At 39.5% G+C, this 14,261-nt stretch overlaps 1 protein-coding gene across 1 annotated transcript in view; it reads left to right on the plus strand.

Moving 5' to 3' along the window:
- Nucleotides 1-14,261, plus strand: part of LOC108977814 (neuroligin 4-like) — a 117,751-nt gene that overhangs the window by 87,022 nt on the left and 16,468 nt on the right. Inside the window, exon 10 of the mRNA XM_018947734.1 lies at nucleotides 4,917-5,436. Within this exon, the coding sequence (XP_018803279.1) occupies nucleotides 4,917-5,398 (482 nt within the window). The 3' untranslated portion in view covers nucleotides 5,399-5,436. The remainder of the gene's footprint in view (nucleotides 1-4,916; nucleotides 5,437-14,261) is intronic.

Genomic DNA, 14,261 nt, shown 5'->3' on the forward strand with positions numbered 1-14,261 from the left:
GAACACTATAAGCACACCGAGCACCCACACATATGAGTACGAATATGTTATCGTCCTGAGCTTAATTACAATGCTTTGAATATGTATTGACGTGAGGCAAGGCAGACATTTGATATTTCCAGCGGCTATTTTACAAGTTAAAAACTATTTTTGATAAGCGGATGATGAGCTCAACGGGTATATATAACATATACAATATATCGCTGTATCTAAATTGTTAATAGTTTGTTTAAAGCTTAGCGAAGGGATATGATATAGCGCACAGCATTTCCTTAATAACGTCCTAGGAATAAAATGTTGATATTGGCTTGGAGAACGAAAAACATCCACGGAGACAAAATTTGAAATTGAAGATGAGGCATTGAAAATATTACTCGATGAAGATCATTGCCAAAAACAATAAGAGATCGCAGATCCTTTGGGGAACACTCAAGCAGTCATCACAAACCATTTAAAAGCCACCGGTTACTTTAAAAAAAGGAAATCGTTTTACATATGAGCTGAAGAGAAGAGACGTTGAAAGACCATTTTGCATRCTAGAAATGCTGTTTGGGCGCTACAAAAATAATAACTTTTGTAGCGAACTGTGAGTGGTAATAAAAAGGAGATTCAATACAAATAAGTGATGGCACTGAATGAAATATTATTTCAACTCAAAGATCCCAGCAAACGTTACACCTATGGCAGCAGACAACGTACTAGTTGTTAACCCTAGTAAAACGGAATGATGCTTTTCATGAATCTAACTAAAATACCTCAATYTAATCTTCCCTCTTTCGKTGATACAACAATTTTSACGCCCCCTMAACTGGTGGCTACATTAGAGAAATMATATAATATCAGCAAAATAAATRAAATATCGAGAGCYTTTCGTGCARGGGTGCCACATAGATGTTTCTGGAAGCAATGCTATGAGTATAAGAGAGTGAGGTGGTTGGAACAGAAAATATGATAGATACAACGCCATCTTGAACCAACTAAACTCAAACAAGTCAGACTATATCTAAGCTTAGATTTCTGAAGCCACTTCTGTCCAGGCATTGCAWTTACAGACTTACAGCTACTATATYGGGRCACTGGGCCTCTGGAGCTATAAATGAGTCTGCCTTACAGCAATATTTGCTAGCTAGAAGTAAATAAGGAATCGTTTACCTCTTTAAAGATAAAACGGGATAGCAAGATTATGGTCCTACGTTGGTGCATCAAAATGGCGCATTTGGCCCTAATTAAGCAAGAAGATGCAGCCCTTCTTCTTACCTATCCATAACAATCCTTAATGCAAATAATCGCATRTAAAACCTGACCAGTCAGCCAAAGCAACGGCAAAGAAAATAACAGAACATTGTCACCGGAATACGGCTCGCATCAGAARAAAGTATCAWAAATTKSCTTGATTTGTTCTTAGCCACCCAGCGGGCACGTTTTTTTAGGAGATTGAGTCCACAAATTGCCACTAGAATGKGGAAATTTTATTATTGACTGTTTTTAAATCAACATTATAATTTTGAAAAGAAAAAYATGATTTTTTAAAAACTTAAAACAAGTAAGAATCTTTGAAAAAAATGTTTTGAACCGAATGCGTAAATTTTCGAGCTCAGCATCTAAACATGCATGTTGTTTTATACTTTATTGTTATTAATTTGTACTTAATTTAAAAAAAAATCTCGCTTCGCTGTTTTATGAATATTCCTTATCGCCACCAACATTTCATCATAAATAAAATTTAAGCTTTTATTAAACTGCTTTCAACATACATATGTATGACTGTACGTATATATGTGTCATATGCATGCTTTATTCCCGATTTCCTGCGTGAACATATGACAACAAAGGAGATGGGAAGTGGATGCGTTTGTTATGACACGCTTCATCGGTTTTTCACATGCCAATGACACACACACACATACACACACTGTTTGTGTCCACACCCCCTATTTCATTCCGTGCACTCGCTCCATTTCCGTCCCTCGCAATTTCCATAATAATAATGGCAAATAGGAGCTTATGTAATAAAATAGAAATTAAGTTACTCATACCACACGGTGTCCCAGCGTATGCACTCMTATGCCAACAGTGTGTATACATATATGCATGTGTGTGTGTACAGTTACCTACATGTCGAATAATGGAAATTGCATTTGCACAGCGTTTTTGATTTGATTCATTCAACGCGTGTGCGGAGCGGCGCTGAGTGGCTCGTTCGTCTKTCCTTTCACATATTTTCATTATTGTTATTGTCGGCGTTGGATTGTCGAAGCAGGCGTTTGATGTGCCATCCRACAGATGTATTGTCGCTAGTTGGGGGGCGTCACTGCGTGCATGTCTGCGTGTATGTTCTTTGAGGCAAAGATTCAATTTCCATTCATGCACGAATAATGCAGAATACAATACATAATAAATGTGTTACTGCTATGGCGATTGGGTGTGTGTGGCGCACGCACGCGTACACCGGAAGTAGCTTATTGTGCGTACGAAAATTGTTGAAATTTTACTTTGGAAACAGCTTATTTCCAAAACATTCTCACGTACTTGCCACTTACTTAGATATACACATACATATGTAAGTGTCTTTGTATGTGCTCTGAAATTTCGCATACACCATTTTCTCACCAAGAAGCTGCTTATTTGTCAAAATCATCGATATTTGAATATAGCTGCCATACAAATTGAACGATCTTAATTAAATGCTTTCATGGAAACTTGGAAATATTTTGTTTTGACCGACTTGTTGATCTTGCAGCGCCTCGGCTGCCACCTGTTGCATATTTCTTAACTACGCCGAACCAATATGGTCACCTAGGTGCAGGGTACACGCAGTCAAGGAAGCTGCAAACTTGTCAGAACACTGATACCGCTAGATCGAACACCTGCATAATGAGGTTAAGAATCATCATGAACTCTTATACAAGCAGTTCCAGCTGGGGTTCTGTCGCAGAAATCATTCCTACAGTCACTTGTTAAGAGCGGAACCGTCTCCCATAAGCACCAAGATGTCCTTCCTCAACCACGCCATTCACAATAGAGCCATTAACTCTAACGAGAGTGACCCTAGTGACTTTGTTCTGGATACTGTAGCAGGTTAAACTCCTACTTGCCCAGAATAGACCCTGACATATCAAACAAATGTCCTGCGTGCAATGCTTTCCGCAAAACACTAGCCACCTCTTTGCATACCCTACCAACCAGATGTTACTGACACTTTTTTCCCTTGGTTTGACCTCGTCGAAACAGCACGCTGGCTGCGAGTTCCGTTGGATGACTTTGATGCCAACTTATCTACTCCTTACAATCCTAACGCGGCTTAGGTACCYGTTACAAAAACAACACGGGRTGATGAATGACTTGTAGAGTTTGGTCTTTGTTCGTTGGGAGAGGACTTTACTTCCTAATTGCCTACTCGGTCCAAAGTAGTTGTAGTGGTAAGAGTGATTGTGAGTAGGATTTTAAGGCTGATATTTTTGTTGGTGTTATTGCTGGTTTTAAGATAGACGAAACTATCTACGACTTCGAAGTTATGACTATCCACATTGACTGGGAAGTCAAGTCGCGAATGCGATGACTCTTTGTTTGATAGCAGGAGATATTTCCTCTTACCCTCGCTCAATCTTTATCCTGTTTGGAGAAATCTGAATGGCGCGGTTGTTCAGCTCAATGTTAGCATAGGCGTCCGCCAGCTATTGTATACTCTTATAAAAGATTGTACCTGCTCGATACAGCTCTGCAACTCGAATTATTTTCTTCAGGAGTAGATTAAAGAAGTCAGATGATAGGGTATCGCTCTGTCTGAAACCTCGTTTGGCATCAAACGGCTCTGATACGTCCTTCCCGTATTAGTTTTGCGGGAATACCAAATTCAGACAAAGCGGATGGAGGCAGCTACTTTTCGTGCTGTCAAACGCAGCTTCGACATCAACGAAGAGATAGTGTTTGTCGATTCTCTTTTCACGTGTCTCTTCCAAGATTCGGCGCATGCTGAATATCTGTTCAGTTGTTGATTTTCAAGGTCTAAAGCCACACTGATAAGGTCCAATCAGCTTCTTGACGGTGGGCTTTAATCTTTCACACGATACGCTCGACACAACTTTTATATGTTTATTCCACGGTAGGTGGGGCACATATTCTACAAAGAAGCTGCTTCAGAAGGGTAATCAATAGAGCACTACAATCTCTAAAAAAAATCGTTCAGTTCAAGCCTTTATAGCATGTAGCAAACTGATCACTCAAAGTTAAATACTTTTCTGGGCATTGAATTTAATAARAGTCCAAACTAAATTGCTATTCGCACATTGCAGACCAAAAAAAAAAAAAACTAATCGTTCCACATAGAGACAATTCTGTGGCAGTTACGAGGCTGATTGCACCTATACGAACACTATGTGTTTTCCGAATTGCTATGCAGTGCCGCGTTAAAAACGGTTACGCTAGCATAACGACTGCGCACACTTTTTTGTTAGACACAAAATGCGGCTATTAACTAGTGAATCYCTGCTTGCAACATTTGACCGAAACAAACGGCGAAATAACGGCGCATCAAGGCGAGCATATTTTGCCGTTAGCCTGCGGATGTCCGCGGTTTTTGTTGCATAAATTCCGCAGTTGCGTTGTGGCAGATTGCCCTATGTGGCGATGGTGAWGCCGCAGATAAGCAATTTGCATGCCAATAAGTGTGCAACAAAAACAACAATGCTTGTGCGAATACATAGTTGGAGCAATCACAATCAAATATGCGGCATGTGGACTAGCTGACCATGCACACATGTCAGTGGCGTGTGAGCGAATTAGGTATGTGTTCACAGGTTTGGTAGCTGGCGTGGTCATAAATACTTGCAAGTGCTAGTGTCGCTATCTACGGTATTCATTAACCTTAAAAGAAAGCTCTCTGATCACTTTTGTATTTCTTGCGCCTCTCCTTGCAGACACTCAACAGCAGCAGCAACAACAGTATCAACAACAGCAACAAGTCGGCGGTAAGCATCAACCAAATGGCAGCGTCATGACTGGTGTGAGTGCGCAGCAGCAACATATACGAGCGCCGCGCCCACCAATACGCACAGCCTCCTCTGCGCCCACCAGTGGCAGTGGCAGCGGCAGCGGAGGGGGCGTCAACAGCAGCGGCGGCGTAGTAGTTAGCGGCAATGCGGCCATTTTGAACAATCTCATCGATCAGACGCCATCAAACGGTAGCAGTAGCAGCGGCGTCAGCAGCGCGCCCTCCAGTAAAGGTCACTCACATCATCACCTGCATGCGCATGCGCACGCGAACGCTATGGCCGACAGCATCGGTCTGACGACCACAACGTCAAGCGGTAGCGGTGGCGCCGGCGGCGGCGCCGGTGGCAACAGCATACATTCGCAACAACAAGTGCCACAGGCGGCAATCGATGAGATGCGTGTCTGATAGGTGTCGGTGTTCGAGCTGGAATTATAGTCTTCTTGGTGAGTGCAATTTAAATACATATGTATAAACTCATTACTTATTCAAATGTGGTGATTAGCTAAAGCTACCCCAGATTACAATTATGCTTACTTATACGACTGCATGAAGTTAGAGTCCCCTTGCTGCGCTAAACAGCACACAGTTGCCATAAGAGCACTAAGCGCCGTTCTAGTCTTTTAAAGTTATCATTCATTGAATCGAACAGACGCTCTGCAAAGCTTTGCCTGTAAAAGTCAGCTATGCTGCTACTCACCACTCACAGGGTATGAAAAATGGCCGAGCAACTAAGCGCTTGTGTTGGCAAAGCAAAGTTTGCGGAGTCAAATGGATATGTGGGATTATGTGAAACTATTTTTATTTATTTCGATACTACAACATGCGATCAGGCGTCGTAATTTCTGAGTAACAGTTTTTTATCGGATGACAACACCTTTCCTTGGAATATTAGATATGCGTAACAGCTCACATAGATGTATTTGTAGCACACGAACGCCAGCTATCGAACGCTTGCATTGTACACTCTTATTGTTCCCTGCTCCGCTATTGACGGTACAAGCAACAGCGCGCCGGAACGCATTGACGCGCATAGCTAGCTTGGCTAATACTTAAGCAGCCGCTCGCATAGAAGGGGGTCACTTCACTATTTCAAACAGGGCGGCATACGCGCAGCTCACTTGGCTSGCGGGCAGCCCACCTATTGTTGGTCTGACTTTGTRCGCGCGCCTGGCTGCTAGATGGCTACCACTTAACGAGCTTTGGCTGCTTGTGTGCACTTGCAACGCCTAAATTTATGCAATGCATCTCACTTGGCAGGCAATTGCAATAGAAATTTGCATTATGYGACGAAGTGCACTCAGGCAGCGTGTGGCAGGTATGCATCACARCACTGTAAAAGCTCTTAGCAAATAACAACACACACATACGCGCGCTTGCTTGCTTTGTGTGAGAGCAAGGAAGTGTGCTTGTTGCCAGAGATTTGCATATTTGGGCGCGAGTGTGTGTGTGCCAAAATGGTTGCATATTGTCACGCTTTCGAGCGCTCTTGCAACACATCTGCTCATTTTGCTAGCCAGCCGGTCGCCGCCCGCCCTTCTGCCATCGCTGGCATGCATACAATGTCACCATGACTAAATACATTTTCATACATTTGCGCATTTAGCTATGTTTAAGGGACGCCGGCTGCTGTGTCTGTCTGAAATTTGATCATTTCGCTTGGTTGCCTATCATCTTCTTAAGCGCCACTCAGTTCGCCGCCACTTCGCTTTTCGTCTTTATGCATACATAGACATTGCATAGCCTGGCGCCGTTCCTCTTCTGTATTCGTTAACTTTAACTTTTTATCTCTAACCATGTGCTGCTGCAGCTCGTTGACTCGCTAAACAAAGTAGCAAGGCAAAAAGCCACGGGAAATGACAAAATTATGAGCTTCTTGGCGCTACCTTTGCCGCTTTGGCATAGCATTGTCGCCCGCTTGCTGGCAAAGTTGCATAATATGAATTTATATTTTCTTCAAACAGCCTTTTTTCGCTTAACGTTACTGCGTTGCACGCTTGATTTGCTGCTGTTCAGCCATCAGTCAACTGTGAGCGCGTAAATTTAAAATTCATTACCCAAGATGGATGTGGCGACASGTGATTGCAGCAAGTCATTTGCACATCTTCTGCAATGTTTTGAATGTAAAATTTCCACCGAACAGCGAAATTGTGGTTATATGTACGATTATGTTATCTGCATTATATTCAACCTTGCACCAGACTACTACTGTATCACTTTTTATAGCTAAAAGAACCCATATTGAAGCTTTTGTCAAGAACTCACGTCCTATTACTCTCCACCGCCCGCCGTAAATTGTGCTTTTAATGAAAAGCTTAGCTCTCACTTTGAACTCGCTTTGCTATTTACCAAGTCCGACGAACTGTGCCGTTACACCATATAATTACGCCTCAAAGGCACATTTAGCTCCAGTAACCAGCTATATACCTACTCCAAAAATATAAACTACAAAATTCGAAAATTTTCGGCAACTAAATATTAAATTGCAAATAGTAATAAAAAATAAATTTTAAATGGATTTTCCCTGATTTTATCAATGAAAAGATTTGCAATTTTTTACGCTGCTTGTTGCCAGAGATTTGCATACACATTTCCATGTAAATATAAATTAATATCGTCAAATATCAAATGATAAAGAAAAGATTTCCCAGGAATTTTGTGTGCTTCATCGTGCGAATAATTCATTTATTATTACGTTTTTATTAATGATTGAGAGCAATACTTTGCTTTTAGGATATAAATGTTGCCAAGAGGACAAAATAATACCTTTTACACGTAACGGTATTTTTCATAATAAACTAATAAGCAAAAAAACTATGTCTCTATTAAGTTAGAATTCTACATCGTTTTTTTTTTTTTTTTCTTTTTGCTTTTCTTTTTCTTAATGTACATACATTTAAGAATAGACATAGAAAATTTCATACTGAACCGGTGAATATTTTCGAAGTTACTCGTCAATTTGAAAAGACCTTTCAGAGTGCTTCAAAGTACATAACCAAACTTTAAACGCGTTTTTCACAAAATGGTGGTTTGAAAGTTGGTGACCAACATTACTCGAAAACAGCTAAGCCGATTAGTATAAAATTTTAACACGAGCTTCTCAAATATATATTTTGGTAATTAAACGAAGATATTTATCTTTTTTATAAGCAATTTAATGTCGAAATTTTGGCCAAAAGCCGATTTTTTTTTCTTTGCTTATTCCTTCGACTAATTACTAGATTTAAGATTATTTTAACGAAATCTATTTGGTTTTTTATATAGTGGTCAAAGCAAAACATGTTCAGTTGCAGTTCCTTTCCAAATAAATATTTTTGCTTATACTAAGTTTTAAAATACATAAACATACAATAAATTTACATTTTTTCTCAGAAAAAAATATCTGGAAAATTTGCTTTTTCCGGCCTGTTCTAACTGTTAATAACCCCTTAAAACAACTTCAACTGATCCTTCATTCATACATCTCTTTTAAATTTACTTGCATGTAATAASAGCAAAACTTTCAGCAATTTGCTGATATGGTATCTGAACACTTTGTTAGTTCCTACAACATTATTTAAAAATCTAGTGAAAGTGTAAAACTTGTGAACAAATCAGGTTTTAAAGTAAAGCTTTTATGAAACTACTTACCAGCAGATCAGTCCATTTGTTATCCCACATAAGGGATAGACAATGACTTGTGATCATCGAAATCGGACCACTGACAGACGCCACCAATAACAAAGACGAACTCTTAAAACTACTAAATATTCTACATTCTTAAAAACTTAGAGATTACATTACATGTGGAATAGTTTATGTACTCGCCCTTATTTGAGCTCTTGTCTGTGCTAAGTTTGTTTTTGCTAGTAGTAGTTGGATAGAGTTAAACCTGATGCTATTCGAAGAACGTAGCTGCAGAAATATGCTTTAATAGAAGCTTTAAAATTTCAAAAGCCACTACAAAAAAAACAAAAATTAGATGGTATTGCGGACTTAAGTAAATGCATTCAGCTTTAGCTTTTGTACTTCCGCGATATTCGAACTTAAATGAATTCGCTTTTACTTTGATGTATAACGACAGATGGACGWCAAATATTGGTTTCATATTTTCGAGATTAAAGTGAATTGTGACGCTATTCTTTATCAATTAATCAGTATATACATACTTTTTCTTCTTTACTGGCGTATAACCGAGCGCGCCCGTCTTTTCTTCTTTTTGCAATGTGGTGCCAATTGGACTGGGGGTCTTCTACTTCCTCTACTTCTCCCAGCCCGTACGGCGTCAAATACTTTCAGAGCTGGAGCGTTTTCGTCCCTTTGGACGACATGATCTAATAAGCGTATACACAGTCTTTTATTGCTGAACTGTGTCAATGTCGCCGTATATCTCATACAGCTCATCGCTCCATCGAATGCGGTATTCGCCGTGGCCAATGCGCAAAGGAGCATAAAGCTTCCGRAGAACCTTTCTCTCGAAAACTYGTAACGTCGACTYATCAGGTGTTGTCATCGTCCATGCCTTATGCACAATATAGCATATAGCAGGACAGAGATGATGAAAGACTTCGGGCTTTGTTCGTCGAGAGGTTACGTCTTTTATTTATTTCGCGTTGGATTTCGAGTCTGAGACGTTGTTGTTGGTGTTAATAAAACAGAGTAAGACTTTSTTCATAATTTTGAAATTATTAATTTATTTTTCAAAATCTATGACGTGCCCTCAAAGTAGTACCCCTTGGCCCCAATACACTTATGCCAACGTTTTCTCCAAACCTCGATACAGATGTCAAAGTCAATTGCGGCACGATATTTGTTAAAAATTTAGCTAAAAACTCGGGAAAGATCAATGCAGTATGCGACGGTGTATTATAGTGATGCAAAAACCAAGAGTTGTGGGCCCTAATTCTGACCTCTTTTTACGAATTTCTTCGCTCAAATTACTCACAGCATTCAAATAGTACTCCTTGCTTACTGTTCGGCCGATGGAAAGGAGTCCGGAGTGCAACACAGCTCGATAATTGAAGAAACAATTATTTTTGTCCTGCTTTGAGGTGTTTTTTTTTTTTTTTTTTTTTTTTTTTTTTTTTTTTTTTTTTTTTTTTTTTTTTTTTTTTTTTTTTTTTTTTTTTTTTTTTGACTTCCTAAGCATAGATCCAGGACTCACTGCCAGTAATAATACGCTTCAGGAAGCATTGTTGCACAAAAGTTAACGCGACACTGTTTTTAAAAAAAATTTAGTAATTTTGGAACAAATCGTGCTTTCACTTTTCATAGATCCAAATGATTTTTCAAAATATTTTGCACTGATCCTTCCTATATGATAATTGCATGGCTACGCAGGAGGTTCTTAAGAACATAGCTGTGGGCATTATACAATTGACCACTAATCGTGACAGCTCTTCTGTAAATGCTCGTACTAATAGTTATTATTGCATTGCTTTCAAAACTTTGCTACCAGATAAATCWCTCTAGTTCGGCATTCGACTTAATTTACTCTTTCTTTAATTTCACTTTGCCATTGTCATGCCACATATGGTAACAATAAGTGTTAAGCCGAGCAATAATCGTAAATTTGATATTATTACATGAATGAAGTTGTTGTTACGCCGCTTTTTATGGTCGTGTGTGGAAGTGTGCTCGGTCGTTAAAGTTGTGAGACGCGCAGCAAAGGTAAGCGCTGGTCAGCGTTGATGGCCAACTGGCCAACAGTTAACAGAACATTTGAAACATAACTGTGCATTCAACGGAATTGCGATGGGATTTGATAATTAACAGCTGTGTGTCAGCATCAACTGATGGCATAACTTGGCCGGATCGTAAATRTGGCAACCTCCTAGCTTAATACAATTGAAATCACGCTGCTTGATGTTAGTTCAGTGATGGCACGTAAATGTTCACGATAGCGGTGAGGTAATTCATATAAGTGCCAAATACATACAACCAACATTGAGATGGAGAAAACTTTCTGAACACAACCAACCATACTTATGTATTTGTTTCATTGAAAATATAACCTCAAATCACCAAAAAGAACTTACAGGCAAGTTCACGTGACTTTAATGAATATTCAAGTCATCAGTGAAYTTTTGTTGACTTTTAGTTCTCGCACTTAACTTGCCTCCAAGCCCAGCTCCCTGCATTCCAATTGCGCGCGGGCRGCAAAAGCAAATCGCTCTTGAACCAACTCGATTCCATTTCACTTAACTTTTATCTTGAACGTCACTCGACTTTCGCCTTGATTCCTACTTATTCGCTCATTGTTGTTGCTGCTCTGTTGCATTGCAATTGTACTTGTGTTTGGTTGTTTGGCATTCACTGAATCGTCGCAAACTTCTCTCGACTGATTTCTTTATCAACTTGACTTTATGCGCTTCACTTACTCGCTCTTTCAATTCGCATTGCACCAAAGAGGAAGACGAAGCCGAAGCCGACGCCGACGCCAACGCCAACGCCAACATCAACCCTTCACTGCGCTGCGCCTTTGTTTTACCGAGGTTGCTTAGCGACGCCGCGATTAATGCCACGCTCATTTTTGCGCCTTCTAACGTTCAAGGAAAGCCGAAGTACATACTCGTGCATTCAAATGGATTATATATGGATGCATTTGTTCGCTGACTTGTAACTGCAGTTGAACAGATCAGCTCACTCACAGACAATTGAATTTATTCATGGATAAGGTGTGCTACTCTTGTGGGTGAAGTAAAGTTTTCGCGAATTCTACCAAGAATTGCAACACTTGCATTGTTACTAACTCTCGCCTTTACTGAAAGTGCTTTATTGAAGCTATTTTGTTAAGGTGTTTAAAAACGTTATTAAATTTTATTTCTCTCACCTGTACAGGTATGTATAAATGCACAGTTCTTCTGATATGGCAAATAGTCAGCGACGACTGCCTGAAAAAGAATTATATTACCTCGTCGTCCTGAGACATATAGACCGATATCAACTAGCGTTCTCCGGCACCATCATCTAGGCTAGAGGTGGTAACGACATCCACGTTTCTGAAATGTGATAGAAGAAAAACATTTGGTTCGTTTCGGACCAACAGAAAAGGTTTTGCCCTACCTGTTTTGTTGATCGCCTACAGTTTATGAATATTTGCCTTTAACTCAGTTCAGTCACGGAGTCTACTCAGTCTCTCAGTCTCTTCCAAAGACGAAGCAAGAGATCCGCGGAAGTCGCCCTTGCATAATGGAGTCTTATCTGTACGACCTTCATCCTCCAGGATCTTTTCCAAAAATACGAGTTCTGCATCACTATCAATACCTCCACTACTCTACACTAAAGACCGATACGTCGGTGGGCGTTCTGCCTTCATCACTTCCAACTCTAACATGGCTACTCAGACATGGCTCTTGAATAAAGATAGAGCTAGAGATTCGCGGAAGTCGCTTTGCATAATGGAAACAAATCTGTAGGGCCTACATCCGCCACAGTCTTCTCTAAAAATCCRAGTTCTGCACTACCAGCAATGTGACGGATCCGTCGGTCGACGTTCTGCCTTCAGCAATTACCAAGTCCAAAGGAATGTGGTCGATTTTCATCTCTACTTGGMCGTGGCAACCCTTCTCTACCGTCACTTCTGAAGCCTTTAGGTCTCCTGCTCTGGCGTTTTAAGTAGCAACACCATCTTGAAACCACACCGTACGGCCCGCTTAGTGTCGCTAAAAAGACAGATTTATTTTTATTTCAGAAGAATCAGCGCTTGCCGATATGGGGTCTCAGTCCTCTTCGATCAGGCAAGTGCGTGGTTAGAACGTTCTTGTCGAACATATATTAATTACTGTGGTGATGAATTATAGCTTCCGGAATTTAAGAGATCCCAACTAAATTATGWGAGAATAATAAATCGACGGCTGCTCATCTGCTMTTGCCCATGGAGGAGMATCTGTTGATATAGATMTATTTTCTCAATTCATTTAACTAGTATTCYTTCAATTTTAGAGCTAAAATCAAGTTAACTATGTTTGAAATTTTACTATCAAAYCCACCTTCACTTACAGTATCGAAACATCTCCTCAATTTCTTCAGCGGTGGAGGAAGCAACTGAGAGCCAGACATGAGCTCGAGGGCGTAGTGGTTTATCCACTGTAGCCACCGCCTCTACTCTAACACCCTTAAAAATTTCCCACATTCTTGAAACAGCCTTCTTATAAAGCGATGGTGACCGTCCGAGTATCACTCAAGCAAATTTCAAAAATTCAGTTTTTAAAACAAACTCATTTAAAGAGAAATATGTAGTTGGAACTGACTGAAACGAGCGACTACACTTTAGAAGTATATCACTCAAAATGTAAGAAATATCGATTTCAAATTTTGGTATATTATTTATGAAATATTAAATATATTATTTCTTAAAATCAAAATATAAAAGTAATAAATTTTCTTTAAAATTCACGCTAAGTGCGTCTCTTAATTTCAATGGCAAAATAGTTCATTTTTCACAAAACCTACTCTAGTTCGCTTTTCTGTCTTCTACAATYTCCTTTTAATTATTATTTACAGAATAAAAACAATTGTTTTAGCACAAATAATGCCTGCGATTTCTTTCTGCTTGTCGCTTCTTCATTCACCATCTACTCTTTGTCACCCTCGTCTGCTATACACTGCATTACGACACTTCAGAACTCGTTCTTCGTATACGAAAAATGTTAATGCGCTTAAAAAAAAAAACGAAAAACACGAAAAGCGCACAACAGAAAGAGGCTAATTTAGTCGGTTACTGGGCAAAAGGAAACGAGAATAATAATAAATATTTATGAAGTACAGCATGGAGGAATACTTATATGTAGGCGAAATGTAAATTTAATTGTGCTTGAGCRAAAGTAATGAGCGCTTAGATGCTCTAGGGATAAAAGAAAGCACAACGAGCATAACGCATTAACCCTTGGTTGAAGGGCTGAGTTAAATATTTTAGCGTACGACKGCATCACCTATTTTCTCGAGTATGAGGATGCTAAATATTTTTATTAATTTACGCTATTTTTTTATGTCGCCTGAACAATTTATATGGAAAAAGTTATATTAAGATTGCCGTGAAGTTTGTAATACCCACAAGGAAACGATGGATACACCATAAAAGGATAGTAAGAATTGATTCATAATTTTAAATTCTTTAGTTAATTGTTCAAAATCTATGACGTCTCCTTCAAAGTGGGATTTCAAGGGGGATTGGCCTCAACTTTTTTTTCTGCAATCCTCGAAACAGTTGTTGAAAGCCAATTTTCGGTATAGCCTCCAACGCGCCTAGCTATTCTCATTTAATCTATTAAATTCACTCAAAACGGTTTCT

The sequence above is a fragment of the Bactrocera latifrons genome, unplaced genomic scaffold, assembly GCF_001853355.1.
Source record: "Bactrocera latifrons isolate USDA-ARS-PBARC rearing strain unplaced genomic scaffold, ASM185335v1 scaffold_96, whole genome shotgun sequence".
Lineage (NCBI taxonomy): Eukaryota > Metazoa > Arthropoda > Insecta > Diptera > Tephritidae > Bactrocera > Bactrocera latifrons.